At 40.3% G+C, this 27760-nt stretch overlaps 2 protein-coding genes across 3 annotated transcripts in view; one reads left to right on the forward strand and one right to left on the reverse strand.

The window, feature by feature from the left end:
* Positions 1-214: 214 nt before the first annotated feature.
* Positions 215-11070, forward strand: LOC119649353. The gene is made up of 3 exons (XM_038051461.1): positions 215-890; positions 976-1436; positions 10000-11070. Exons 2-3 carry the CDS (start codon positions 1286-1288, stop codon positions 10668-10670), a joined length of 822 nt encoding a protein of 273 aa, XP_037907389.1. The 5' UTR covers positions 215-890; positions 976-1285; the 3' UTR covers positions 10671-11070.
* A 4600-nt stretch (positions 11071-15670) lies between these two features.
* The window catches only part of LOC119647408 (tumor protein p53-inducible nuclear protein 1), a 107221-nt gene continuing 95131 nt past the window's right edge, over positions 15671-27760 (reverse strand). For both annotated transcript variants that reach the window (XM_038048284.1, XM_038048285.1), the window contains exons 2-6: positions 25306-25981; positions 18705-18996; positions 18464-18641; positions 18135-18230; positions 15671-17613 (exon numbers count right to left, since the gene is read on the reverse strand). In XM_038048284.1, coding sequence (XP_037904212.1) covers positions 17458-17613; positions 18135-18230; positions 18464-18641; positions 18705-18996; positions 25306-25507 — 924 coding nt within the window. In that variant the 5' untranslated portion in view covers positions 25508-25981 and the 3' untranslated portion in view covers positions 15671-17457. The remainder of the gene's footprint in view (positions 17614-18134; positions 18231-18463; positions 18642-18704; positions 18997-25305; positions 25982-27760) is intronic.

The following is a 27760-nucleotide window of genomic DNA, read 5'->3' on the forward strand; positions in this document are numbered from 1 at the left end:
GACAGATCTTTATTCCACCACGGTGGCCATGATTTCTTACTTTATATAGTGAGTTTAAATGCGATTTCGAATACCTTTTCCAGAGCCCTGAACTTTGACTCCAATTTGTCTGTCGTGCCAATCTTACCTTTATTCCCCATAATGTGTTTTTCTGCCATTCACTTTGCTCATAATCATCTTTATGACAGGAGACACATGAAAAACTCAAACAATTGCTCCACTTAAGACGGTTGCATTTCTTCGGTTTGCTATAAGTACAATCGTCTCCTTTATCTGTACAGCCATCGCAATCCTCCCTATATAAATTCAGCCCCCAGCTCAATCCGAAATAATTCTATTCCTTGCACACGTGTATAACATAAGCATATTTGTTACAAATCTTCCAAAAAGGTACATCCATACTGTTCAACTTTGGCCCTTTTCTAGGGTGCTAAATATCTTGCCTTTTCAAGGGAAACTTAATAAAGGCTGTTTGCACCCACGTACATGTACAGGTTGTATCTTGACTCCAAGAAAATGCCCACATCCGAACATCTTACCATCATAAAAGGCAATTCTTGTTGAGGATATTTGCAACTTTTATAATCAATATCGAGAGACATCTTAACATGCAGCTAAACTACTCGCAACTCAAATGCTTACTTGTTTTTCCAGATATTCAACGAGAGTGAAACAGATTAGCGTGGATAAAACTGGAAACACACATACGTACATACACATTGCTTGAAGTGTTGAAGCCAGGGTTATAAACCGCATTTCCTCTCAGCCAGGGACATCCATTCGAAGAAGAGAGGTACATACGCCTGTGGCCACCAATCGTTCTGTATAACATTATATGGGTCTCATAGGAAAATCGTAAAAGTAAATTTACTTTTAGCGAGTATATTGTGGTAAATTTGCTTCTGTCTCATTTTAATATTTTCTTAGATTTAGATTGGAATAGAAAAATTAATCAAAGCTATTTTATAATTTTAGATTAAAAGTTGGATGGCGACTTTCAAGTACGCCTACGCAGTATTGAGTATACTCACCTTCACATGATGCTTGGGAACGCGCTAGCGAAGCGACTACACAAATCATATCGTGCGCGTGGCTCGAATCTAGTTCCATTGCACGTGTATTGCCGATTATCTACCACTGATTTTACGACATCAACGAGCCGAGTCTAACGAAGGCGAACATTTTTCAGCAGCTGTCAGCTGCTTACATTCGAGGTACAGCCGGCAACAGCTAGTGGTAGCTCATTACTTTCTCATAAATGGTACCGAGTTTCAGTTTTAAATAAATGGTCAAACCTTCACAAATGGATTGCGAAGTTCTAATCAATGCAGTTCAAGAGCGCCCTGCCGTTTGGGACATCGCAAATAAGCACCATCATAATCGCCATATTCTGGATAAACTGTGGGACGAGATACGGAGAAAAGTCGGAAGCTCAAGTGAGTATCTTATACACACGTAAGTTTGTACACAGATTCCGCTCTATAAATAACGCTATCTATGAGCTTGCTTTTTTCAATACTTAATGGCTTCCGCTCTATCAGATAATACGCCGTTCGCTTGGTTTCTTTTCTGAAATTATTCCCCCGCATCGAAACCTTTGCAATCTCGAATTACTGTAAAATTTCTAGCTGATGTCAGCTAGTGAGCACTTCATACTCGTCGCTAGATGTTCGGCCCCATACAGACACATGGTAATCTTCTCGTTTCCCTGAGCTTGCGTAATGCATGCGAATTATTTTAGCCACTTCAATTTTTCGCTTCACCTTGAACATTTAGATTTCGTGCTGTAGAATTTCTAGCGCATAGCGAAGGCACATTGTGGCTTTCTCTGTAATCATGGTATACCTGGGTAGCGCTGCCTTATATAAAAAAACCTGTTCTCCAGGGTGAATGTGGCGTATTTTGGTTGATGGCGTTGGGACTGGTCGCACTGTGAGTAGACTGCATAGCTTATCGCTGAAGAAATCAGTATAGCGACTCACTTGCTTAGTTTTTTATCACAAACAATGTTACGAACAAAGTTCAGCGGAACTTGAAATTATAATTACGAATTGAAGACGCTTCCCGTACTTCGCTTTGTAGAAAGTGAATGGATCCGAAATAAATATCTGATATATGTGGACGACTCTAGGACTTGCTTTTAGGGAACTTGCAGGGCTTTCTTGGGTAAAAATAAGGTTTCCCCGAGTTCATAAGGCGGTTTTTTAAATAGTCCTTCATATCCGTATGTATTAAAAGCTAATGCACATTTTTCCAATGGTTTATGATGAGTTTAAATGTACCCACAACCTCCGTTTGTATAATTACTGCCTTTCCCATTTTATCTCTAACAAAATCTTGGCATGCATGTACATATGCATTTGTTTTGTATTTATATGCATTGCATACCTTCTGCGTATATGGAAGGTTTTCCGATAAATAGCGATTTTCCAGCCCTTTTTCTTTATTTTAATGACTCATTATTATTTTATTTTATATGACAAAATGTGCGTCGTATGGCTAAGTTGTAAAAACACCTTCATGTTTACTAATCGGTAAGACTAAGAAACTATATGAGAATATGTGTTGAGTTTATATGCTGGATTGCAAACAATACTAATCGCGTTATACTGTATAAATCTTTTCAATTTGATTTCGGAATTTTTTTCCGTGTGTTTAGACGCTTCCTTTCTGCTACCCCAATTTGTAAGCCCATTTGTAGTTCTTAGTTCCACATTGTAACTTATTTTTATTATCTACAGAGACTTACAGAGGTAAATTTTTTCAAAGGGCATAGTATCTATTGTATCTTGTAATGCCGTCTATCGGGAACAAACTATGCCCCTCATCTTGTAACCGAATTACGGTACATATTTTTAGCCAAGAAGACTTGCTAACAAATTTCCTATAAACTTTTTCGCCCATATTTTAGCAGGTTGGTTCTGTTATCACATTTTGCCTTTCAAGCGTTTCAACTTGGCATCTGGTATTAAATGTTCTCCCAGATGCCTCAACCTACTTTACACAAGTACCGGACACTGTCCCAGAACATTTGTGGAGGTTTCATCTCCTCACAGAATCTACAGTGTCCGTAGATAGTTTAATCGGCAGTGACCAATGGGTATTTGCCCTGTAATCCCGAGGCTCCACTTAGTCCTTCGAGCGCTTGTTTTCGTATCTCCCCATCCAATGTTCTATTCCTGGTAGGTTCCCTCAGCTGTTCCTCTTCGTTTTTCAATGTTATAACTCTAAACCCATTTCCGACTGCACAGAATGGCTCTGGCTCGTACAGTGGCGTCGCTGCAGCTTTTCTGACCAGCTCGTCCACTACTCCATTGCTTTCTAACCCAATGTGGCCTGAAATTCAAAGTACCCACACTATATTGAGCGAGCTGAGCGTGTTTAGTCTGTTAAGGCGTTCCCATACAAGTTTGGAATTTACTTGGTAGGACCTAAGTGCCTTAATAACCACTTGACTGTTGGTTAGAATTGCAATGTTCTGCCCCCTATAGTTCCTTTTGAGATTTGAGGAGTCACATTTATCTATGGCGTATATTTCCGCCTGGAATGTGCTGGTATGTTTGCCCATTGGTTCAAAGTGTGTTTTCCTTCCTTCCTTTCCTTTCCAGTTTACCCTGTTACTCCAACGTATTTCACAATCCTTATCGAAATGAAACATCGTTGTTATATTATCACTTGATATCAGTAATTCGACCATTCATCACTGATGATCTCGATCATTCTGAACATTGCCCTCCCTGCCTCCATCTGTATGTACATGTGGAGAAGAGTTGATCTCACAAGTACCTCCAAGGATGTCGTTGTGCATGCCCTCGTTGCCCTGCTGATACACACGTAGGCCAGTCTTTGCAGTTTATGTAACTCCCTGGCTGTTGTGCTAAGTTCAGTCCTTTCTGTCCAAATTACTGCTCCGTATGTAATCATAGGCCTTACTATTGCAGCGTATATACAAAGTAGTATTTTCCGAGTATAACCCCACTCTTTCCCTACTACGGTCCGGCAAGTCAACAATTTTGGTCTAGGGTAATTCCTTCGTTCTCGTTTCACCTCCATGCCAGGTAATCTACGCCTCCTAGTGAATGGTACTATGGCGATTTTGGCTGGGTTGCCTTCCTACACCAAGCATTATTCATTATTAGTTCAGTTTGGATTTTATCATATAGGGTATCCTCATATTTGCCCCTACAGATTAAAAAATATCATCAGCGTAACCCTGGACCTGTATTACAGTATTTATTAGCTCTCCTAGGAGTTCATAAACTACCATGGTCCACATTAACGCTGATAATACCCCACCTTGTGTAACCTTGAATAGTGTTCATTACAATAGAACTTGTACCTGTTGTATGTTCCACTCCCTTGTGGATTTGGGCATCTCGTATCTCTGTATGTGATGTGTTATCGAAATCACTTTTGATCGCAAAAACACACGCACTGCTGTTTGCTTTGTTTCTATGGCATCCTGTAATAAATCCGTCAGCCGATACATATATATAGGGGATTGTGCATTAGAACGTTAGTTCTTATATGGTTATCTATGGGTTTCTCCACTGTTTGGGAATAAAGATCACTGTTGCCTGTCTCCGTGTTCTAAGGATATGCTTCCCCATACTATCCTAAGATTTCTAGGCCTCTCTGGAATAGTGCTGGGGAAATGCTATCTACTCTGGTGGTTTCAGTGATTTAAAGGCCTCTCTGGAATAGTGCTGGGGAAATGCTATCTACTCTGGTGGTTTCAGTGATTTAAAGGTTCTTACTGCTAATCTTATCCTAGCTTCCGAGCAAAGCTCCTTCGCTCCAATTCGCATTTCCCCCCTTCTGTCCGTTGTTGCGGGGAACCCGGGAAATAAGTTTTGAAAAGCAGATGTACCTCATTGTCGGTAAATGTCCCATCGTCCTTCTTCAGACAGAGAGAAGATATTGCTTTGTACAGCCTGGATGCTTCTATTGTTTATTCTATTCCTTTGCAGAATTCCCTGAAACTGTTTCATTTTGTTTCCCTGATCGCTTTTCTATACGTCGTCAGTGCTCTTTTGTACATCTTCCGGTCCCTGGTTTTTTCTGCCCGGTTGAAAAGTTTTCGTATCTCCTTTCTCATTTTGGCTAGGTTCCTGTGCCATCAGTGCACGTCCCTTGATGATTTGACTTTTTTAGCCGGATAGCTGGTCTGATATGATGATGATCATCATCAACGGCGCAACAATCGGTATCCGGTCTAAGCTTGCCTTAATAAGGAACTCCAGACACACCTGTTTTGCGCCTAGGTCCACCAATTCGATACCCTAAAAGCTGTCTGGTGTCCTGACCTGCGCCATCGCTCCATCTCAGGCAGGGTCTCCCTCGTCTTTTTTTTCTACCATAGATATTGCCCTTATAGACTTTCCGGGCTGGATCATTCTCATACAGATTAAGTGACCCGTCCACCGCAACCTATTGAGCCGGATTTTATCCACAACCTGGCGGTCACGGTATCGCTCATATATTTCGTCGTTATGTAGTCTACGGAATCGTCCATCCTCATGTAGGAGGCCAAAAATTCTTCTATCAAACGCGTCTAGGAGTTCGCAGTTTTTTTTTGCTAAAAACCCGATCTCCGAGGAATACATAAGGACTGGCAAGATCCATCTTGTAAAGTAAGAGCTTTGACCATATGGAGAGATGTTTCGAGCGAAACAGTTTCATATACTTCTATGAAAACTCTGTTCAGACCTTCACCCACTGTTTCCAGCTCAATTTCGCTCCAGGTGTCATCGCTTCTCTGTAGATGAGCCATATTGTCATTCAGGTGGGGATTTCTTATTAAGCTATCAACGTCCGAGTTGCAATTACCATCGAATCTGATTATTCTGTGATCTGACAGAGGAGGTTCATCCGACACCCTCCAATTCTTGACCATCCCGCTCATCAAACTACTAACAACTATTATCTAGAGTTATGTCTAGTACCTCTTGTCTGGTGCTGATCACGAACGTCGGCTTGTTCCTTACATTATGTATGTCCGAGGAAGAATTTGAGAAGGTACTTACCTCTTCGATTAATGTCACTGCTTGGGCGATTGGCGTTGGCATCCCAGTCGAATAGAAGTTGTGGTGCTTTCTTCTCACAGAACTGCGCCTGTCTAACTATTTATTCCGTTAGGATCCAAGTATCGTCGAAGCCACGATTGTCTCTCGGACTCTTCGCGCGGGTTTCTGTAAGATTTGGACAGTCACGAGGTCTCCAGGCTAGATACTCTGAAAGAAATATATAATTTGATGCAAGCTCATGGTTTTTCACAACAGAATTCCAAAATTACTTGCATATTTCCGCCTTGCAGACCGCGAATCTGGTATACTCAGAATTCTTGAGCCAGCACTTCCTTGTGTTTCGCCGTCCGACTTGAACCTTAGTTCAAGGTCGTTCAGCTTCTCCTCTTCTGTGGGCAGCAGGTCTACTTCCCTGCTTGGTCTTCCCCTTTCAGCCTCTATGGCTTCTGTGATTCCATCGGGGACCTCGGTAGGCTTTCCAACCGGTGTTTCCTCCGAAGTAGTTTTCTTTGGTTTCTCCTTGTGTACGGACACAGCTATGCCATCAACATAATATCTGTACTTGATGCAGCAGTTACAACGGTCAATCCCTGTGAGGATTTTGCTTTCGTCCCTCTCCTTGCTTCTGAAAATTCTCCACAACCGCATGGACCTCCGTCCACGTTTCGTGTGAGTATGTTATTTGCTTCGGAAATACTTTCGGCAGTATGGACAGTCGAATGCTCTTTACTGCATTGTATTTCCCCTTTCTTGGGCTCGGATTTAGGTTTCTTGGGAACATTCGCTTCTTACGGCTGATTTCCGCTGCTCCCTTCTTTCTTGGCTCTAATACTGAAGGCTTAGGTCTATCCTGAAGGGCCTTGTGGTTTCAGGCCTTCAGATAGCGCAGATACTATTTAGCAATTGCGCCAGGCTGCCTGACAAACCATGCAGGTGCTTGTGTGATTATTTTTAATATCTTCTATTATATTCTTTGAGTAATCCTCAGGTTTTGACTGACGGCTGAGGTACGGTATAATTAGATATAGAATCGCTAAAAATAATTATCTAGGAAATGATGCAGAAAATCTTATTTAATTAATTAATCAAAATTATATATTCGCCGAAAAATGTCTTTTGACTGTTACGAAATTACAGAGATCCTTAGAAATGTTTTTTAGAATTATGAGGTCCTAAGTCCGCATCAACTTATGCTGAACCGGACCGAATAGGGAGCAACCTACTTTCTCTTTTTTTGATCCACGGATCTCTCGTCTAGGGCTTAGCATCCAAACTTTCTAAAAATTAGGCGATGACGGCTTTACGGTTTCTTACCAGAGCAGAGGCAAATCGTCAGACGCAGCCTCAGCTGTGCCCTGGGAGTAGCGTGACCGGTCACGCTGCCTCTGCTAATTCTTAGAAATGTATTTTTTTTGCGGTAAAGGAAGATATGTTTGGCCAATTATTGTCTAAAATGTTCTATTCGGTTTAGCCATTTTGGAGAAAAGTGCGTGTGACAGACAGACAGACAGTGGATCGATTTTAATAAGGTTTTGTTCTACACAAAACCTTAAAAACGTTAATGTTTTGCCTTTTTGTATGAATAGTAGTAGTAGGTTAAATTCGACTTTTTCATATGAATTTACGGAACCTCAACACATCATAGAATTTGGGCATAACACGATAATACGTCGCAGACAATTATTCACGAAGGCTTGGAGCTTTTGAGCAACAGTGCTGGTCACTTTTCATATGCTACTCCCATATAGCAACACAGAAAGAACATTAGCAGAGAACAGTGTTAATGTTGATGTTAAGATAACTGCATTTCCTGATTTCAGATAAGGCAGCGAAGGCCGATCTAGCGCTGTTAAAATGTCGAGCGACTTCAAGTTCCGTGCAACCATCGGTAGAAACGGCGGTCCCTAAACATACAAATTGAACGACGCCTTCGATGCTTTGCCCATTAAGCATAGCAAGAAGAAATAATATTGGTGACGAGATGCAATCTTGATGGACTCCGTTTTGGACTTCAATTTTCTCTGAGATTTTATCTAGATACAGCCTGTGACATTTTGCATCATCATATATCGCTCTGATAATAGCTATTCGTTTCTCTGGAATGCCCCTTTTGTATAGGGCATGCTAGATACACTTCCGCTGTCGAAAGCCGTTTCGAAATTGATGTAAAACAGGTGAAGCGAAGATCTAAACTCCGCAGGAGAATCCAGCTGGGGAATCAGAGAGCAGCTGTCGATCAAACTTTCAAGATGTTCTGCGATGCGTTCTGTAACTACTTGAAAAATTATCTTTACGATAGCAGGGAACAGGCAAATACCACTCCAATTGTCGCAAGACGGGTGCTCTTTATTAGAATCTTAATCATCATTCCTCCACTTTCTGGGAAAGGTTTATTATTCCCAGGACTTGCATATAAGTGGAACTAGCAGATCTCCAGAAACTGTGGGAGGTTTACTCCTTTTGAGTGCATTGATGGCATCGTTTGGAGGAACAATCCGTATTAGATTGACTAGTCGTTTAATCTGCAAGAGGCGCAATTTCACCGGATATGGTATAGTTAAGAACCGTGGTGAAGTATTCCTTTCACCTCTTCAGCTGCTCGGGACCATGTAATGCGCTATGCAGTGGTGAAATAATTATTATCTGCGGCAGATTCTGCTTCAGTCACGACGCAAACTACGTTGAATATCTTGGAATTTTGCACGGTATCAGAGCTCAGGCGCATCAAGTTCACCATCATTTGCAGCGATCAATAGAGCCTTTAATCCCTTCCACGATTTCACAGTCAGCTAGATTTTATGCCGAACTGCGTAGTGCCTAAAAAAAGCCCATTTTTGATGGCCGTCAATGGCCATCAGTATTCTCAGGATATTTTTGAGTCAATTCTTAAACCCAAAGGGGAATGGGGTGAAGATGCAGTAGGTTATTGGTATTTCTGTTAGTAGTGAATATTATTAACAAGGTTCCACCTAATCCATGAGAAGCTTGAGTGTTACACAGTAATTTAGACTTTACTGAGTTGCTTGCTGTCGCATCTAGATACATCGGACGATTGAGGTGGGCGTAGTAGATTAACACCATTTTCCACTTCTCACGCAGTACAAAGACGACTCTTATGTTTCTGATCATTGTCTTTTTGTAGTAGCCAAGATATGTACCTTTATTTTTTGTAAATATCCCGGGCATAGGAACATAGAGGGGAAAGAGCGGGCTGACGGATTGGCCAGGCGAGACTCTACTCTTGGCAGCCCTTCCTTGAATACAGTCGGTGTTTTGTTGGCGGCTGTTAGGGGCTGAGTTTACTCGCACTACCTAGCAGCCGCAGCCCTTGTTGGCGAAGGCATACGAGCTGTGCGAAATCAAGCAGAATTCGGGCCACTAATAACATAGCCCAATCACGTGAGCTCCTGTGTCAGACGCGTGCAAATGCATTCAAGATTACGGCGGTCTGCACGGGGCACTGGCCGATAGGGGACCATGCCGCCAGGCTCGGCATAGCCTACAATTCGCATTGCCGTAGCTGCGGAGAAGAAGTCAGGCTACGGACACTGGGGGGAGACCTCAGAGATATTCCTAGCTGTATGGTGAGAGAGCTGCTTTCGTTCGTGAATGCTACGGCTGGTTCTGAAGATCGGAGCCGGCTAGACTCTCCCCCCTGCTCCCATAACAGCAGTCACGGTCTTAGGAGTTTGTGGCATCAACACGGCGCACTACAGCGCTAATTGGGCTCCTCGGAGTGGCCACTGATACCTGCCTACCTACCTACCCGTGGCAGTACATTCCTTTAATATTTGTTGATCATTTTATCAGTGTTTAAAATGTTAATTCCGTATTTTAGGAAACGGGCTGTCCATCTCACATTGTAAAATTCTAAATTGATATAGCCCTTTCACATAAATTGATATTTTATTTCTATAGCAAAATAAAGAAAACTTTTTATAATCGACAAATATCTTCATAATTCTATTCGCAGAAGACAAATGCCGAAGGAAGTGGAAATACTTGAAGGACCGGTTCCGAACCGAACTACGCAAGGAACGTATCTTTATTCGTTCAGGAAAATCCGAAACATATGAGTTCAAAACGAAATTCGTGTACTTCCACCAAATGTCTTTCATGCGAAGTCAAATGTGGGTTGGCAAAACCGAAGATCAGTTCCTTGATTATCCAACGCTCGACCAACCAGACTTGGAATACGATGAGACTAATATAACAAACAATTTATATGACGATGGTTATCGAGAGGAATCTCCTGAGGGTAATGGATATGTCCATAGCAATATCAACCATCGAGTAGCTGCTGTCGAGGCTGGTACCAGTGCACCCCCTCAAACGCAGACCGATGATAGTAGGATACCCAAACTCACACTTAAAGTACACAGAAAAGTTAATAGGCGAAAAATAGCCAAACGTTTCCTGCAAATTGAAGAAAGGAAGGCTGAATTGTTGGAAAAAATCGAAATGGAACGAAATCAACCTAAAGATTCAGATGATTTGTTATTTTTCAAAAGTTTGCTTGGGTTCATGGATACATTTACTCCAGCGCAGAATTTACGCGTTCGAAATAAAATTCAGGCCGTAATATTCGAGGAGATTAACGAGAGCGCTAGCTACTATCCAATTAACGAAAAGTTCCATATGTGATAATGAATAAATAGCTTTTGTATATACATAGAATTTCTAAGATATGTGTGCTGCTAGATAAAAAGAATTGGAATATTGAATTAAAGTGTGAAGGAAAGTAGATATGATAATTTCAAATTCATACCGTGTTTGTATATTGTTACAAATTTCAAGTAATCATCGAAGGTACAGAAACCCCCATGTAAACAACAAACTTCTCTGGAATAATCGAATAAGGCTACTTGTTGAATCAGGGTTAAACAGATCACATATGTATATTATGTTGTTAATCAATTATGTTATATATTTCCAAATAGAATCTACATTATGAATTGATACGAGTAAGATAGATATAAAAATATGAATTTATAGTAGCGATAAGATAAGAGTTGTCAATTAAAAATTTTCCATAGAACATTAATTTTACTGTTTCTTTACATTTGGGAACAATTGAATAATATATTAACGATAAGTCTTATTACGGTGGTTCTTTTGTATCACTATTAATGTTGTAGGCCTATCACTTATGCAGCATTAAGTGGGCAATAGTTAGTTTAGTTTACTGGGCGGAGCCGCAGCTCCAAGAACTCAGGCCATTGTTAGGCCCATTGCACTATCCTCGTAAATCGCCTATTCAATGGCTTCCCGCCTAGGGCATTCAGAGGGTTTAGCGGATCTGAGAACATTCTCCAGAGGCAGAGAGTGTGCGGATTCCATATTGAAAAAACCTTGCCAAGGTATCTTCGTCTGAGATCTGAGAAGACTGGGAAGCTGCATAAAAAGTGCAGGGCCATCTCCTCCTTCTCCCTGGCTATAGATAGCCGAAACCACCACTCTAATCTTTTCCATATGGTAGTTTAAAGAACAGTGTCCCGTTTAAAGCCCTACTAGGGTTTTCATGTGCCACTTCTTAAGGAACAACAAAAATGCCGCTCTAGCGGCTCCAGGCTTTTCCACAAGGATTTTCACCTGCCGGCAAGAATTCAAATTTCTCCACTCGGCTGCGTAAATCCTTGCAATTTCACCCTTCAGAGTAGACTTGACAGTACATGGCCGGATTCCAAAAGCTGGTTCTGGTCCACCATTGTGGATCCAGACCCTCGGCGAGCCAGTCTGTCAGCCTGGCAACCACATCAAGGCTGTTTCGTTCAATCGGCCAAGTTTGAGTAGCGCCTGATGACAACCCCACACCAACTGCCTTGATATGTTATGTCTTTGGTGTTTAGTGCTGATAATGCTACCCGACTGTCGGAACAGATTCGAATGGTGCGACCCCTCCATTTTTCTCGCAGACATTCTTCTGCTGCCAATGAAACGGCATATATCTCCGCCTGGAATATAATAATAATAATCGTTGGCACAACAATCCATATTGGATCAGGGCCTTGAAGTGTGTTAGAGCACTTCATTCAAGACCGTAACGGTACACTACAGAACAGTGTAGGAGGCAGTGTGGTCAGCATTACGCTCGCCCGAGATTATTACCCTGATTTGACTCAAGTACTCATTCACAGCTGAATCGACTGGTATCCGACGTCAAATCACGATACAAATCCCACTGCCACCAGCGAGATTTGAACCGCGACCTTCCGTACGACAACCTTGTGCTCTAACCACTCAGCTATCCGGACACTCCGGCTGGAATATGGTCGTCATTTTTTCGAGGGGTTGGGTTAGTTTCATAATCGGATTCCCCAAGAACACCCCTGCGCCCGACCCGCCCTCCATGACTGACCCGTCAGTGAAGATTATTAAGTCTGTAATCTGAAAACACTCATGGCCATTTACCGACAATTCTTCAAAGACGAATCTGAAAACCATATGATTGATCGGCATCAGAGCTACCGGATGTTTGTCAAAGAATCAAAGACGATGCATGCATACATCAAAATGGGTTTTATTATGGATGTATAAGCCATAGTCAACGAAGCAGATGCCAACCATCTGCGACCACCACCAAACAATTCAATAGATAACGATATCTGTAGTCCTTCCTGGAATAATATCACATTGGGTAAGCAAATCCACGACCTTCCTGGAACATTGTCATCATGGTTAATAAAAGTCTTAACCCATATAGTAATAAAGATCGTAGGTCATAGGGAAACATGTTTTGTATAGTTTCCCTGTGTTAAAGATAAGATATATGATAAGAATCATGGGTCATAAGGAAATATGTGATGTATATTTCCCTATCGATTCATTAGTAAATAAGACGTAGTATTTAAGGAGGTGTAGAAACGGAGATCAGTGGGTTCCTCGAGTACTACCAGAGCGTAAGCACTCTGGCCTTCGTGAATAAAAAAAATAAAAACAAATACCGTTTAATTTGTTAACTTATACATCCTGTGTATCCGGATTTCTGATATTTTTTGTGCCTGCTCGACAGTGCATTCAGTAACAAGCGCCCCAACATTACCTGCATAACAAATCAGGTGTGAGTCTTCTGACATGTCGAGTCTAAGCAGACTATCATAGAAAGCTTTCCAGCGATCTGGCCCTAAGATGGATCTCTGCGCTACTTTCAACGTGACCTTCATCCTTCTCTGACCCTTAGCGTCTCATAGAGCTGGGGGCAGTTCCTCAGATAATCCCTCTACATCCACAAGGGATAGCTCGGCACGTGGAAAGTATTGTCTAGCGGGTCTAGAATGGCTTTCCATCTGACGGAATAAAAGGCGACGGAACGTTAGGGTGGATCTGGTGATTAAAACTACAAGTCCTGTTCTCGCCGCAATTTCGAGAATTCGTCTGTAGTCTGGGTGAATCCTGCCCTATTCAAGCAAGACATTGAAGTCACCACCGACCAGGATCCGCCCCTATGTACCCAAGTTAGCGTTCTCCAGAGCATGAAGCTTGCGTGTTAGATAGATACTGAAAAACGGTACCGCTAAACACCGAATCTAAACAAAGCCGTCCCTGCAGCCTTGGCAACAACTCTAAGGTGGGTGTCATTCCGACCCCAGATGGCATGACCTGATATGTGGGGGTGCCATGAAGCTTCGCTCTTATTTCGGTACTATTCACTGATGAGTACTAGATCATCTTTGGTCTCCACAGCGAACTACAGATCATGTTGACCATATCTTAGCTCTTTCTGGTTCAGCTCTGCAGACTGTACACCGCCCCGACATCGCAGTGTGTGCAACGCTCTTATTAGACGCACCACGATCCCTGCATAAAATGCAACTATCCTTTTCGCTGGAGGTATTAGCTTTATGCCCTGCCTGCCCGCATCTTCGGCATTTTGCCCTATTGTCAGGTCCCTGGTAGGTTGCAAACGTGTGCCTATAATCCAAACATCTGTATCCGATATATTATCCAACCATTTCTGATTTTCCCGCTGTTAAGAAGCTTCCTCGCGTATTGTTCGGCAACTTCTACCACAGCGAGTTTTTGGCCTCGAGAGTTCGCCTCTTCTACCTCATTCCTTTCTGTCATGCAGTCAAGGTCTCGAATTTCTAGAGAACACGTCGATTCCATGTTATAAACCAAAGCTTTCGATACCAATAGCCCCTTGACTGCTTCACAGAACGTACCTTCATCTGTTGTCCTCAGGCCTAATTCGACCAGGACTCCGCTACTCTTCATTTTCCGAATGGACACTTCTTCTCCGCTCTCTTCGGGCTTGATCCTATAATGGATTTCATTGAGGATTTTCGTAAAGGTCCTGCCTTCCGTCGGCTTAATATATAGTTCTGGCGGTCTATTCCTTCTTTGTCCCCCATCTTTTCTTTTGATGATCCATCCTTCGTGTCTGCCTTAATTTAAGGCAGAAGTTTTTCTGATTACGCAGCGGATTGTTGCCTCTTCGCCTTCTTTTTTTGAACCTTGGGAGTCTCCTTGAGATACCCTTTCCTCCTCTCGTTTTTTTCGCCAGTTCGCTTTGCAACGGGCTATCTGCGATCCGTTTAGAGCTCGCGATGTTCTCAGTGGGAGGCGCGGTTGTTTTTGCTTTTCCCGCATCTTCTGTTACTCTCCATGTCCACCTGTAGTACGAACTTCTATCCAGGAGCTCCTGCAGCTCTATCAGCCTGTTTTTCTCCCATTTTATGACGTTTTCTGGAGGTACTTTGCATACCACATGCTCTCTGCAACTGCCACGCGTTTCTTTCCTCTTCGGCTTTCGCAAGAATGGTTTCTTTCCTCTTCGGCTTTCGCAAGAATGGTCGACAGCGCTTTCACTCGCCTTATATTCGAAGCCATTTGGTCAGTTTCAGCAGTTTCTACTGTGCCTCTTTCCGCAGAAACAACACTGTGTGGTACTGTTTGGGTTCCTGTTTCCGTTGCAGGTGCCGCATGAATTTCCGAGTCTTCTTCTGTGTTTGCACATCCCGATGTTTTGTCTGCTATTTCAGTCCTTGCTGCGCCCTTCGCTGGGCACTGGGGCGAACAACAAACAAACAGACAAACGCAGCTAACCCGTTCTCCTCATTTATATTGTTTTTCTTCGCCATTTAAGTTTTTACCAGCGCATCTCGTCCATGGGAACGGGCCGCAATGGTCAGGAACGGGTATATCTTCGGGGATAAAGTGCCTACCCCAGCTCCCTGAGGCCTGACCCTACGGTTAGCTGATCCCGGAACTCACGGACGGATCAGTGCTTGCTCGGGGCAACGCGGTTTACTAATATCGGTTCAAGGCACACTACCCCATAAGGGTCTCGAACGAGCTGGCTCCTGATATACGCCTGTGAGCCTAGGTCTTCCAAGTTGTAAGACCTAGGCTCACATCACCCCATCGACGTCGACGGCTCCGTGGACTCACAGTGTGTCCCGACGGTATCGGTTATTAGTAGTTCGCTTTTCACCACCTAAGACGTAGGTATTATGCCAGCTAGGGGGTCAGAACTACTTGCTCGGGCTACTCGGGGACGCTACTTTCCATATCGTAAACGACCGATATTGGCCACCCGGCAAATGTGGTCTAAGGTCGTTTCTGGAAACTTTTGAATTCATCCTTTTGTTGCAGGTGACGATGCAATCGACGTCTCCCATGTTGTAAGTAGCAAAAACCGAAAATTTCAAGTTGCAATAAAATTGATTTAATTGATTTTCAATACTTTGTCTACTGCTACTGTTTGTTTTAACAATAAGTTGTCTTACACATTTACTTAAAATTTACAAATAACTTTACATTTACTGTTCATTGTATATTCTTATCATATCTCGCGCACTTTTGTTTTGTCTCTGGATTGCATTTATACATCAGTTATCTCTTGTTGTCATTTTCTCTCATTACACATAACAATCAATGATGGGATTTATATTATTTACTCTTTGCAGACGGTATACAGTTTAACATTATTTTCTTATGTTTTCTTGTCAACTTGGTTTTTTTTTCTTTATCGCATTATCATATCATTCGTATTTATTATTCCCTTAGAAGCTGGAAATTAAAAGCACTCAATAACTAATTTTTACAATTTTTTATCACTTTTGAAATATTTTTATACATTTTTTTGGTAGATTGTTATTTAATTCTTTTTTTCTCTAATATGATTTTTATTTTCAAATTATACATATTGTTGAACACATGCCCAATTACGATGACAAATTAGTTTTTTTCTGATTATTTTTAATTTTAAATTTTAATGTTTTAAATTTTTACAATTTTCATGAAGAAGACTTTTCTTCTTGCCTTGATTAAACATTAACGTCGCTTTTTTTGGTTGCCGATTTACGTTAAAACGAATAGTAGATAAATTTACTTCCAATGGCAGTTAATAAGGGAGATGTTTTCTTCTTCGTAATATTAATACATTAATGGCGAGTCAGTGTTAATTTTATTAGAAGTTTCTATTCTTAAATGTTATTGCTTATGTGAATGGTTTGCTTTTATGTGAGAAACCATTCTTTTAGAATATTTAAGAAACTACTGTAAATGTAATGTTGTAAAGATTGAGAAAGAACTTTAATTAACGCAACAACGATATATTCGACTTGAAATTTAACTTTTTAGTTTTCGGAAAAGATTCGCAAACATCAAACAGTAAAAAATTGTGCAATTGTGATATTAATTGTCTGACACTAAACTCTTTTGGATTGTTCTTTTTTCACAGCATTTTTCAAATTAGGTGTTATGTTTGTAAGCAGAATCTCCTATTTTTATATGCTCAGTAAATATACGCTGAATTGCAAAGAGAAATAATAAGAAAAGTACACCATTCGTGTGGGTCTCATACACATTCATTAGTTTCCTGTTGTTCGAATGAACTTTACACAAAATAAATAAAAATATTATCCTCCGTGAAAACGTGCGTTCTTATCGCATCAAGTCTTAGTTTAATAAATAATAATTTACTAAAGATAATATTCTCATTCTGTTGCTTTGTTTACCTATGTTTGAAGTCTGTTATAAAATATTTTTAACTTTTAATTCTTTGTCCTTATATATTTTATTTTTGTATGGATTTTTATCACAATTTTCTTTTCTTAAGAGTTAACAAAAACAATTCTACTACTCAAAAAAGGAAGAGTTCAACCAAAATCGGCAAATTTGTAATTTTTTGTTTGTAGCATGTTTTCTTATAATTTAAAAAATATGTTGAAACTTGAAATGGAGAAAGTAAGGGGCTATAAGCTTTTTGGTACACGTCCGAAGCGTGTGATTTTTTTGTAGTTGATTAAGCAAAGGATATCTTCCTGTATCCTCCCGAATCAGTGGATTCTCTCACAGCATTATCAAAGATTCTCAATCAACAAAGATATAGATGATGTCTTCAGAAAAATGTATGTGCGGCGATGTTATGGAGATGTTTGTGCTTCATTGTTGTTGGATCTTTTTACTGCTTTAGTCAGGATTGCGCTTAGCATTTGCGATTGTTGTTGGCACCGCTAAGAATTTTGCAGTGTTGCAAATCGGCACGACGTGGGCGCCCTCCTTTGCTATTGAAGTCACGAACTTTATTACCACGTTTAAGAGCACCACGTGATAACACTTGCCTTGTTTTCTTCTCGTTGATCTGTTAAATTTAATGCAATTTTTAGATATTCATACGTTTCTAAATAAACACGTTTCCTATCCATAATGTAAGCATTAGTTGCAAATCATGTGCTGGTATCAAGGTTATGCTCTGATTAAAGAAAGGAACAGAGGATGCAATGGAGAAACATAGATGGTTTTACATGCTGACAAGGACAATATGCACAGAAGCTTAGTGGACTACAAAAACTGTAAAACAAAATAATAAGAGGAAGAAAAAACCCAAACAAAGCCCAGGATAAGCATAGTGGTATAAAATTAACAAAAGCGAATATCTGAGTGAAATTATGCGGTGTTTCCAACGATTAATTATTTGAAATAATAAAAACTTGTTGTTTCTTTTTCGTTGGTGTGAATCTTTATTCTTGCAAATCCCGATATTTTGGGAACCACTTGTTGAAACAACAAGTTTTTATTATTTCAAAAAAGCGAATAATCAAAGTGAACAAGCATTTTGTGAAGCAATCATATTAAAACACAATTAGTTCCAAATGAACTTGCCTTTTGAGCGTCCCTAACCAGAGCAATTTCCTTCGATTGCTTCTGGGACAAAGTCTGAATACGTTCTGCACGTCTCGATACTACCACACGAGCAGTCTAGAATAGTAACAAGTAAATTTCATTAATAACAGCTTATTTAAATGAGATTGTTTCAAAATATTTCAAGATGATTGGTATACTAATGTTAATAATTGTAAGTGAGCTATGAATGCAGGTTAATTTGCATATGACCCAAATTCGTGCAGCTTCCCATGAAGCTGACATTAAAAATGGCTCAGAAAATGCAAAAATGTATCATCGACCGGTCCCCCATCATTCGTATTACTTACACGAACAGGACTATGTTCAGCTGCCGGATGAGGTGGCATTTCTACAACAATTTCTTCTTGTTGTTGTCCATGTTCCGGTTGCAGGATGTATTGCAAGCTAAGCTGATAGTCAGTTAGACTTGTATCATTGTCAATTGGGTTATCTCGAGATGATCGGATCCTGTGATATACTGACATGCTGAAACCAAGAGGAATATACAGTTTAATTATTGACTTGACAAAAATTTCAATGCGTCCTTACCTAGGATGTTCAATCAGTAGATTTTCAAATGGTGATGTTACCATATCGATGGGTCCGGTTGATGTGAAACATGGCGGTGGTGTAACCAACCATGATTCACCCATACACGAGGCCGTACTAATGCCATATTGGGAAATCCCTTGAGCCAAAGAGGGAATTCCATCGGAATTTGTGCTGAGAGCGCTCCCACTACTACCTACACGACGATGTCGAGATGAGCCAGGTCGTTGCTTTTTAATCTCGACAAATGGAATTTCTTCTTCGGAGTCAGTTCGCGGTAAACTTTCTTCTTCTGTAATTTAAAACGATAAAATTGAGTTTAATTTTAGTGAAAAGTCAAGAGAGAAATAAAATTTGTCTCAGTAGGGTTCACAGTGTAGTATCCCAGTGCTATTACCAAAGCCTAATTGAATTCACACCGTCAATCACTGGGTAATGCAAGGCACCAGATGATAAAATGGTTAAGGGTGAGTGTTGGTTTGGAGTGGCATAACATGTAAAAGGCTGATCAAAACATGATTTATTGTAATGAGATTCGAATTTGAGCTTTGGCAGCTTCAGACAATAAGAGAAAATTACGAAAAGTTACTAAAACGAGCGACATGAATCTTGGAAAAGCAAAAAATAACGGCTTAACCGATGGCGTGGAGCTGATCTCGACTACAGGTCACGAACAACCATTAGGGTTAGGGTAACGAAACTAGCAGCCCTAGGTAGCTAAAACAATGCCATTTGCTGCGAAAATAGTTTAGTAGTATTCATAATGCCGTGGACGTGGAATGATCGCCTCATACAACACAGTCTCAGATTGAATCTCAATAAAACTGAATTTGTGTCAGCGACAGTGACCTGCCCAGAATTGAGCGATTAAACTAACCTCGGGTCAACGCTATCAGCCAATGGAGAACTGCGTTATGAAATTAATAATAATCGTTGGTGCAACAATCCATATTGGATCAGGGCCTTGAAGTGTGTTAGAGCACTTCATTCAAAACCGAAACGGTACACTACAGTACACTGTAGGAGGCAATGTGGTCAGCATTGCGCTCGCCCGAGATTATTACCCTGATTTGACTCAGGTACTCATTCACAGCTGAGTGGACTGGTACCCGACGTCAAATCACGATACAAACCCTACTGCTACCAGTGAGATTTGAACCGCCACCTTCCGTATGACAGCCTTGTGCTCTAGTCACTCAGCTATCCATGTCATGTTATGAAATTGCTTCTCGCATTAACGTAACCTGGATGAAGTGGTGTTCCACAACTGGTGTTCTCTGTGTTCGACGCATCAACGAACGTCTCCAGTCTAAAATTTACCGCAATGTCGTCCGTTCTGTCGCTCTCTATGGTTCTGAGTGTTGGCCGATTATAAAAATCAATAAACGGCATCGTGCGGTAATGGCATCCAGATTAAGCATTTGATAGGGCCAAATGACGAGGCCGATGACAGACGAGCCGAACCCGCTTGTGAACGGGACAAAGGCTGAAGAAAAAGAAGATTATGCCGCGGACGTGTGTTCGTCATTGAGCAGTATTTCAAATACAGTGAATTGCAGCGCGTGTTTTAGAGAGTATTTCATTTGAAACGTCATAAGAATCTCACTGGTCATAAAACCTTGTTTGGGGAAAACACTTTCGCAAAACAAATAGAGCGTCGAAGGTTGGAAATCAGGGACGTCCGAAATCTACCAAGAGCGAGAATAATATAGAAAACGTGCGCGCAACATTGAAACGAGGCCTGCGCGGATTAATGCATCCATATTCTGTAATCATGAAAATTCCCTGCAAAGAGGATCTTAACATGCACTATCATAAAATTCAGTAGGACCAAAAGCCGAAACTAGCAGATAGCCCAAAAAAGAGGACTTTTCTGAGAAAATTTTAGGCATAATTGACGAGAGCTTGCACGACATGGAATATGTTTTTGGCGAAAATTATTTCGATTTACACAGGAATGCCAACAAACGTACTTCGTACTAAGAAACTGAGAATCTCAAATGCAATAGCTTTACATTCCCTCGTGTCCAGATTTTGTGCTACCTTTTTTTGTAGGGCCATCTGAAAAGAAGGGTTCAGTTGAACAATTTTACTAGAAAGTTTTATACCAATTTTTTACTAGTGATTAAGGATGGAGCAGGGATTATTTGAAAAAAAAAACTGTTTGTTATAATGGATCATGGTATTCGCTCTTTGAAAAAGTGTGATCTAGATAAAAAAAATCATGTATGAGCGTTTGCAATTAATTCCATGGGTTCTTGTAGAACCTCATTAACGCCCATTGACAATCGAGAGGACAAGTATTAAGAAGTTTAACTTGTGACATTGCTAATTACTTTCAGGAACTTACCAGCAGGGTTGGGCAAAATCTTAATCATGATTATAATCAGAAATGAGCCTGATTTTGTGATTACACGATTGTAATCATAATCGCGAGCCATGATTAAGATTGCAATTATGTAATCATGAAATCGTAATTACCGTAATCATAATCATGAAATCATATGAAATTACTGTAGCTACCATTAGGATGAATGTTGGTTGTGCTCTGTGCAGGTACTAACGGGTTCGAAATATTTTAATTAACAATTTTGTGGATTAGAAACAGTGAGGGGAGTAAGTAACAATTGGTTTAGTTGTTGATTGAATCAATGAGTGGATGTGTTTTTTGGAACTGTTTTTAAGGTTTTGTGCTGATATAAGAAAGTTTTCAAAACAACTGAATTTCTGTTTGTCTGTCTTTGATGACTAATATGATCATGTGGGTAGTACTTTTCGAAGCTGATCTTATCAGAAATTGGGTGAAACATAGGAGAGTGAGCGATCTATACATTGCGTTGCTAATTGGTATTGATACTAAAAATTTGTTTGACCGGACATTCAGATACGAACATAGGACCTTTTATAAATGACTTAATTATTATTACACGACTATAATTGTAGGGATCATGACAACGAGATTCGACAGTTGCAGTACAAACATATATTTATGCGCATTTCAATTCATTATTTCGGCTTGCTGTGAATCCTCTCGTAGATACATACATATGTATATGCCTACAAAGTGCAAATAATCCCGGTACGCATATGGATGACCCGAAATTGGCTATGAGATCGATTGATTTAAATGTGTGGGCATATATATAATGCATACATATCTGCGAACGGGTCCGTAGCAAGCCGAAATGGTGAATTCAAATGCGCAAACCAATATTACCAATATTTTCAATTCAGTGTATTCGTAAGTGGCAATTGTCGTGAAGTACGGTTCAGATGGACAAATTTGTCTGACATGGGTACACTCACTGCCTGATGCCTGAGACAGACGCAGACACTTATCTGCGTGATGTTTGTTTGTCATAGAAATTTGTGTGAAACGAATGTTCATTTGAAACAAACATTTGTCTGAAACAGGTACAGACGTTTGTTTGCCTGTTCTCTGAAGCAAACAGAGGCAATTGCCTAAGTCAGACATAATTTAATAATAATGTTTTTAATACGCAATCGTAATTGAAAATGCAGGATTATGATTACGCGATTACGTGATTATAATCATAATGATCATCATCAACGGCGCAACAACCGGTATCCGGTCTAGGCCTGCCTTAATAAGGAACTCCAGGCATCCCGGTTTTGCACCGAGGTCCACCAATTCGATATCCTTAAAAGCTGTCTGGCGTCCTGACCTACGCCATCGCTCCATCTTAGGCAGGGTCTGCCTCGTTTTCTTTTTCTGCCATAGATATTGCCCTTATAGACTTTCCGGACTGGATCATCCTCATCCGTACGGATTAAGTGACCCGCCCACCGTAACCTATTCAGCCGGATTTTATCCACAACCGGACGGTCATGGTATCGCTCATAGATGTTGTCATTGTGTAGGCTACGGAATCGTCCATCCTCATGTTGGGGGGCCAAAAATTCTTCGGAGGATTCTTCTCTCGAACGTGGCCAACAGTTCGCAATTTTTCCTGCTAAGAACCCAAGTTTCTGAGGAATACATGAGGACTGGCAAGATCATAGTCTTGTACAGTAAGAGCTTTGACCCTATGGTGAGACGTTTCGAGCGGAACAGTCTTTGTAAGCTGAAATAGGCTTTGTTGGCTGACAACAACCGTGTGCGGATTTCATCATCGTAGCTGTTATCGGTTGTGATTTTCGACCCTAGATAGGAGAAATTGTCAACGGTCTCAAAGTTGTATTCTCCTATCCTTATTCTTCTTCGTGTTTGACGAGTGCAGTCTGATGTTGTTGGTTGATTCGTCTGATCATAATCATGACAGCTTAATTATGATTACAATCACGTAATCATGAAATTCGTAATCATGATTACAATCACGTAATCATGATTACAATAGTAAAAGGTTCATATAAAACTTTATAATAAAATTTTGAGTAAATTCGGAATTCAAAAAGGACAATTCTGATTTTGGAATGGAAAAGTCTGAATGTGGAACCGCATGTTTAGAAATTTGTTAGGAAAAGTCTGAACTTAATTTGGAGAGGTCCCAAATTTCAAATTAGACTTGCAAAATCTATATTTCTCTTCCGCCGTCCCGTGCGTTAATCACTTTGTTTTATCGATGGCTTGTTTCATAAAACAGCAATCAACGGCAGGGGAAGTGGTCGGTCGGTGGGAATCGCTTTGCAATCAGTCGCGGTGATGCTAGCGTCTTCTGAGGATGCAGTCGATTTGCATTTTATTGTTTATAGGAAGATGGCACAATCGTTTGATAAACCACGTATTGATAATTAAAAGGTCATGAGTGTCCGCTAAAAAGACTATATACTTGCCACCTCCATTGTGTGCTCCAAACCCTTACAAGACTTTGTGTCAAGTAGTTGGCAGAACGCATCTTTCTGGACCTCGGATCGACCGGTCTGTTATGCGTCTGCAGGGAAGAAATGAATTGTGCGATCGGCTGATTGCTTCCAGCTTCCAGTCACTGTTAGTCGAAAATTATATTACCGATAACTGAGCATTCACCGGATTGGTGGACTCTGCAGATCACAAATCTCGTCAATTGTCTTATTATTGCTTAAATTTAATACGAATATAGATTAAAAGGGAAATAAATTAGGAAGCGATTCTGACCAGAACTAATTTCAGCTGAAGTAGTGACTCTCGAGGTATGCTAACGAAGACTCTTGGAACTCGGAGATATTCATACGATAAGATTTGAAATTTCGATTCTGGTGAAGCCTCTTCCAGTACTTCTATGGGATTTTATTTAGAAAGATGCCTGATGTCTTAGCTGAGTTTACTCTTTAAGGAAGTTCTGAATGACGAGCAGCGATCCTCCATCCTTAAAGAATATCATTCTTTCTCTATGTTTATATTGTTTATTTTATGATACAATATATTCCACTGTCCCCATAGAGAAAAGGACGAAGTTGCTACTTAATCTCGTTTATTTGAGAAATCTATCAGGAACTTTTGTGAATAATTATCAGGACAGGGTTGACGAAATCCTTGCCAAATTGTCAGAATCTATATAACAGTTGGGCTGAAAAGTTCGTAGACTAACACACCGATGCCGTAGTATTAAATCCATGTGAATTTTAGTTAACCCTAACCTTTAAGAAACACGTGTGCAAATTTGATAACTGTCGAACTATTAGTTTTGTTAGTTTGAAGACAATCGATAAAAAATAATTTCGTGAGTTAATAAAGCATTGCTTTTTGGTGAACAAAACATACTGTTGAAGCCAAGGATTGGCTGGTTAGCTGGTTGGAGGTTTGTCAAGTTTAAACGAGGCGTATTGAGCATCGAGGACGATGCACGCAGTGGGCGTCCCAAAGAGGCTGTTACCAACGAAAACATCAAAAATCACGCAAAATGATTTTGAATTACCGCAAAGTGAAGTTGATGGAGATAGCGGAGGCTCTAAAGATATCAAAGGAATGTGTTGGAGATATCGTAGATTAATGTTTGGGTATGCGAAAGCTCTGTTCAACGTGGATGCCACCCGAGCTCACAATTGACCAAAAACAATAACGAGTTGACGATTCTGAGCAGTGTTTGAAGCTCTTCCTTCATAGAAAACCCGAATTTATTCGTCGATTCGTGACAGGGGACGAAATATGGCTCCACTATTTCATACTAGAATCAAAACGGTCGTGAGTGGACTGGACGTGGTGAACCGACTCCAAAGCGCGCAAAGACGCAACAGTCGGCTGGCAAGTTTATGGCGTCAGTATTTTGGAATGCGCATGGTATAATATTCATCGACCATCTTAAGAACAGAAAAACCATTAATAGAGACTATTACATAGCATTATTGGAGCGTTTGAAGGATGAAATTGCGAAAAAAGGCCTGATTTGAAGAAAAAGAATGTGCTGTTTCATCAAGATAATGCACCGTGTCAAAAATCAATGAAAACGATGGTCAAATTGCGTGAATTGGGCTTCGAATTGTTTCCGCCTCCACCGTGTTCTCCAGATCTGGCCCCAGCGACATTTTTCTGTTCAAGAAATTTAGCACCGATGAATGATAAAAAGGAGGTGAATTCAATATATAGGAAGACGGAATATTAGCACCTATTACTTATTTAAATAATTTGAAAATAGACAGTTTTTATATAACCAAAATAACTTACCGTCTTTATCAACAATCAACCACTCTTCTTGATCCTCCTCTTCAACTTCGACCGGAACAACTTTTAGTTTGACATCGTTCTCGGGATCAAGGTTTTCTAAGTTGTTTGAATTAGGTACAGCAGCTATGCCTTCGCTTGTACTTGGTGTTTCTGTATCTCCACTAGTATTTCCGAATAAATAGGCGGCCAAACTGCTGAACATTATACGATACAAACGAAACGGTTTCTTGCCTGTCTCACTTGGCCTTTCTCTCGGTATTCCTAATTTCTATGCTCCAATTTTTCTTCTAATATCTTATGTTCTTTTCTTTTTCTTTGAAAAAAAGAATAAAATATTCGAAAATATGTCGATCTTTGGTTTTCCTTTTTTGTTTGTCTTTATCAAAATATATCAATTTGGTTGTAAGTCAAATTGTTGATGATCTTATACTTTCCAGTTAAAATTGAGATCACAAAAATTTTCAAATTCTTAAAATTTATATTATCATTCGCTCTTATTCCTTTCGCGTTCAATGATTTCTTTGTTTTTTATTCTAAAAATTTTATTCAGTCTTTCTCGTTTTGTTGTTGTTGTTGTTCTTTTTGTGATGCGTATCTAACTTACGCAACGTTCTATGTACATCCGCTAGAATATTCTTAGATCAGAGAGAAATGAAATACAGCCGTTATCAGGTTTCTGAAAAGACAAAAAGAGATAAAGATTGTTTACTTAGGGGTTTATTGTTTTATCTAAACAACTTAGGATTTTGTAAACTGTAATCTAGTTATGCAATGCAAAGATTTACAATTAAATTTGTGTAAGAGATACTAACAGAATCATTCTAGTTCGCCACGGAGGTAAACAATAATGTAGCTTTAAGGAAGGAAGAAAGGAAGTTACTGAAGGATTACTGGAAGTGAATTTGGAATGGGGTAGTCATTGACAATAGTTTTGAAAAGTGTGAGGTAGCCGAACTTTACCAAAAAACAACATCGCGAATTACAAATAAGATTGCTCGTAGGTGATAAGTTTGGATCCAGAGTCAAAATTATGAGACCCTCCCAAACATCTTTTTATTTCATTGAGATATTTAATCCGGGCCTCTAAGAAAACTCTGAGTCTGAAAGAATCTCCCTTCCCCAGCCTCTATCATTAGGCCTGAATATATCGGTTAAGTGAGTGGACGCTGTCATCTCAAGTTTCTTGCAAACAACCTGATTGGAGAAATCACTAATTATACTATAAATACTACATCAAACTGACATTACGGCATTACATTCCTGAAAGACTTTGCTTAAGGTTTTCCCCACCCATGTTTGAGACAACGCCACAACCATGTGAACACTTTTTTGCGAGAGGGCGTGTAGTGGTGGTTTTAGCTCTACACTTTATAAAAGAAATAATCATACCAGATGCATGTCGGGTGAACGAGCACTCATTGTCATTTGTCAATGTCCGGATTATAGAATGCTCATGGCGCAATTACGTCCTGTGCTTCCCAGTTGAATTCCTGGGGATACTAGTAAAACCGATTAAAGGACCATTCCATATGCCCTCCAAATACTTCCGCATTTTTCTTTATCGGGTATGGAATGTGATTTTTCAACAAAAACAAAAATGAAAGGAGATGTAGATGGTTAGTAAAATAGCTCAGCAGTTGAACTCAGTGAGTCAGTGCATGCTTTATTTATTTTTATGAAATATGCGGCACGAGATTGTAGATACAAATAGTATAGGTAGTAAATACTCAGAAATAAGTTGCATAACCTAAAGCCAGTGGACCAAGCTACAAGCTAATATACCCCTGTTTTGGCAAAAGGGAGTTGAAGGAGCATAGAGGAGTTCAGCCAATGGTACTTTACAAATATTAAGCTCCCTCCCCTTATACTCAACATAAAATGAGAGTTCAAACATTTCCAATTCCCAATTTTGCGTCATTAGTTGTAATTTTTTTCGGGTAAATTGGGATAACCAGACGGTAAACCCGTTTTATTTTTAACAAAACTTTAAAAGTGTATTCAGAAGATTGGCACTCCTATAAAATGTGGCTAACTACGGGGTCGAAAACGTCGATTTGTACCCACGAAGTAGCGTAAAACTTGCTTGATGAGCCCACATTAACAGCTCTACCACCAAACCTTACTTTCACCTTCACGTGTGATCCTTGGGAGTCCTTTTTTTTAACGAAAAACTGCACACGGACACGGAGAAGGACGGTCTTGTGCGTCTAAAAACGGGACAAAGTGTGCCAACTCGTCCTCTAGGAGGGGACTTTAGTAGGGTTGATGACTGTTCTCCTATCTAGGGTCGAAAATCACAACCGATTACAGTTACGATGAAGAAACCCGCGCACGGTTGTTGTCCGCCAACAGAGCCTATTTCAGCTTACAAAAACTGTTCCGCTCGAAACGTCTCACCATAGGGTCAAAGCTCTTACTGTACAAGACTATGATCTTGCCAGTTCTCATGTATTTC

The sequence above is a fragment of the Hermetia illucens genome, chromosome 2 (genome assembly GCF_905115235.1).
Source record: "Hermetia illucens chromosome 2, iHerIll2.2.curated.20191125, whole genome shotgun sequence".
NCBI lineage: Eukaryota > Metazoa > Arthropoda > Insecta > Diptera > Stratiomyidae > Hermetia > Hermetia illucens.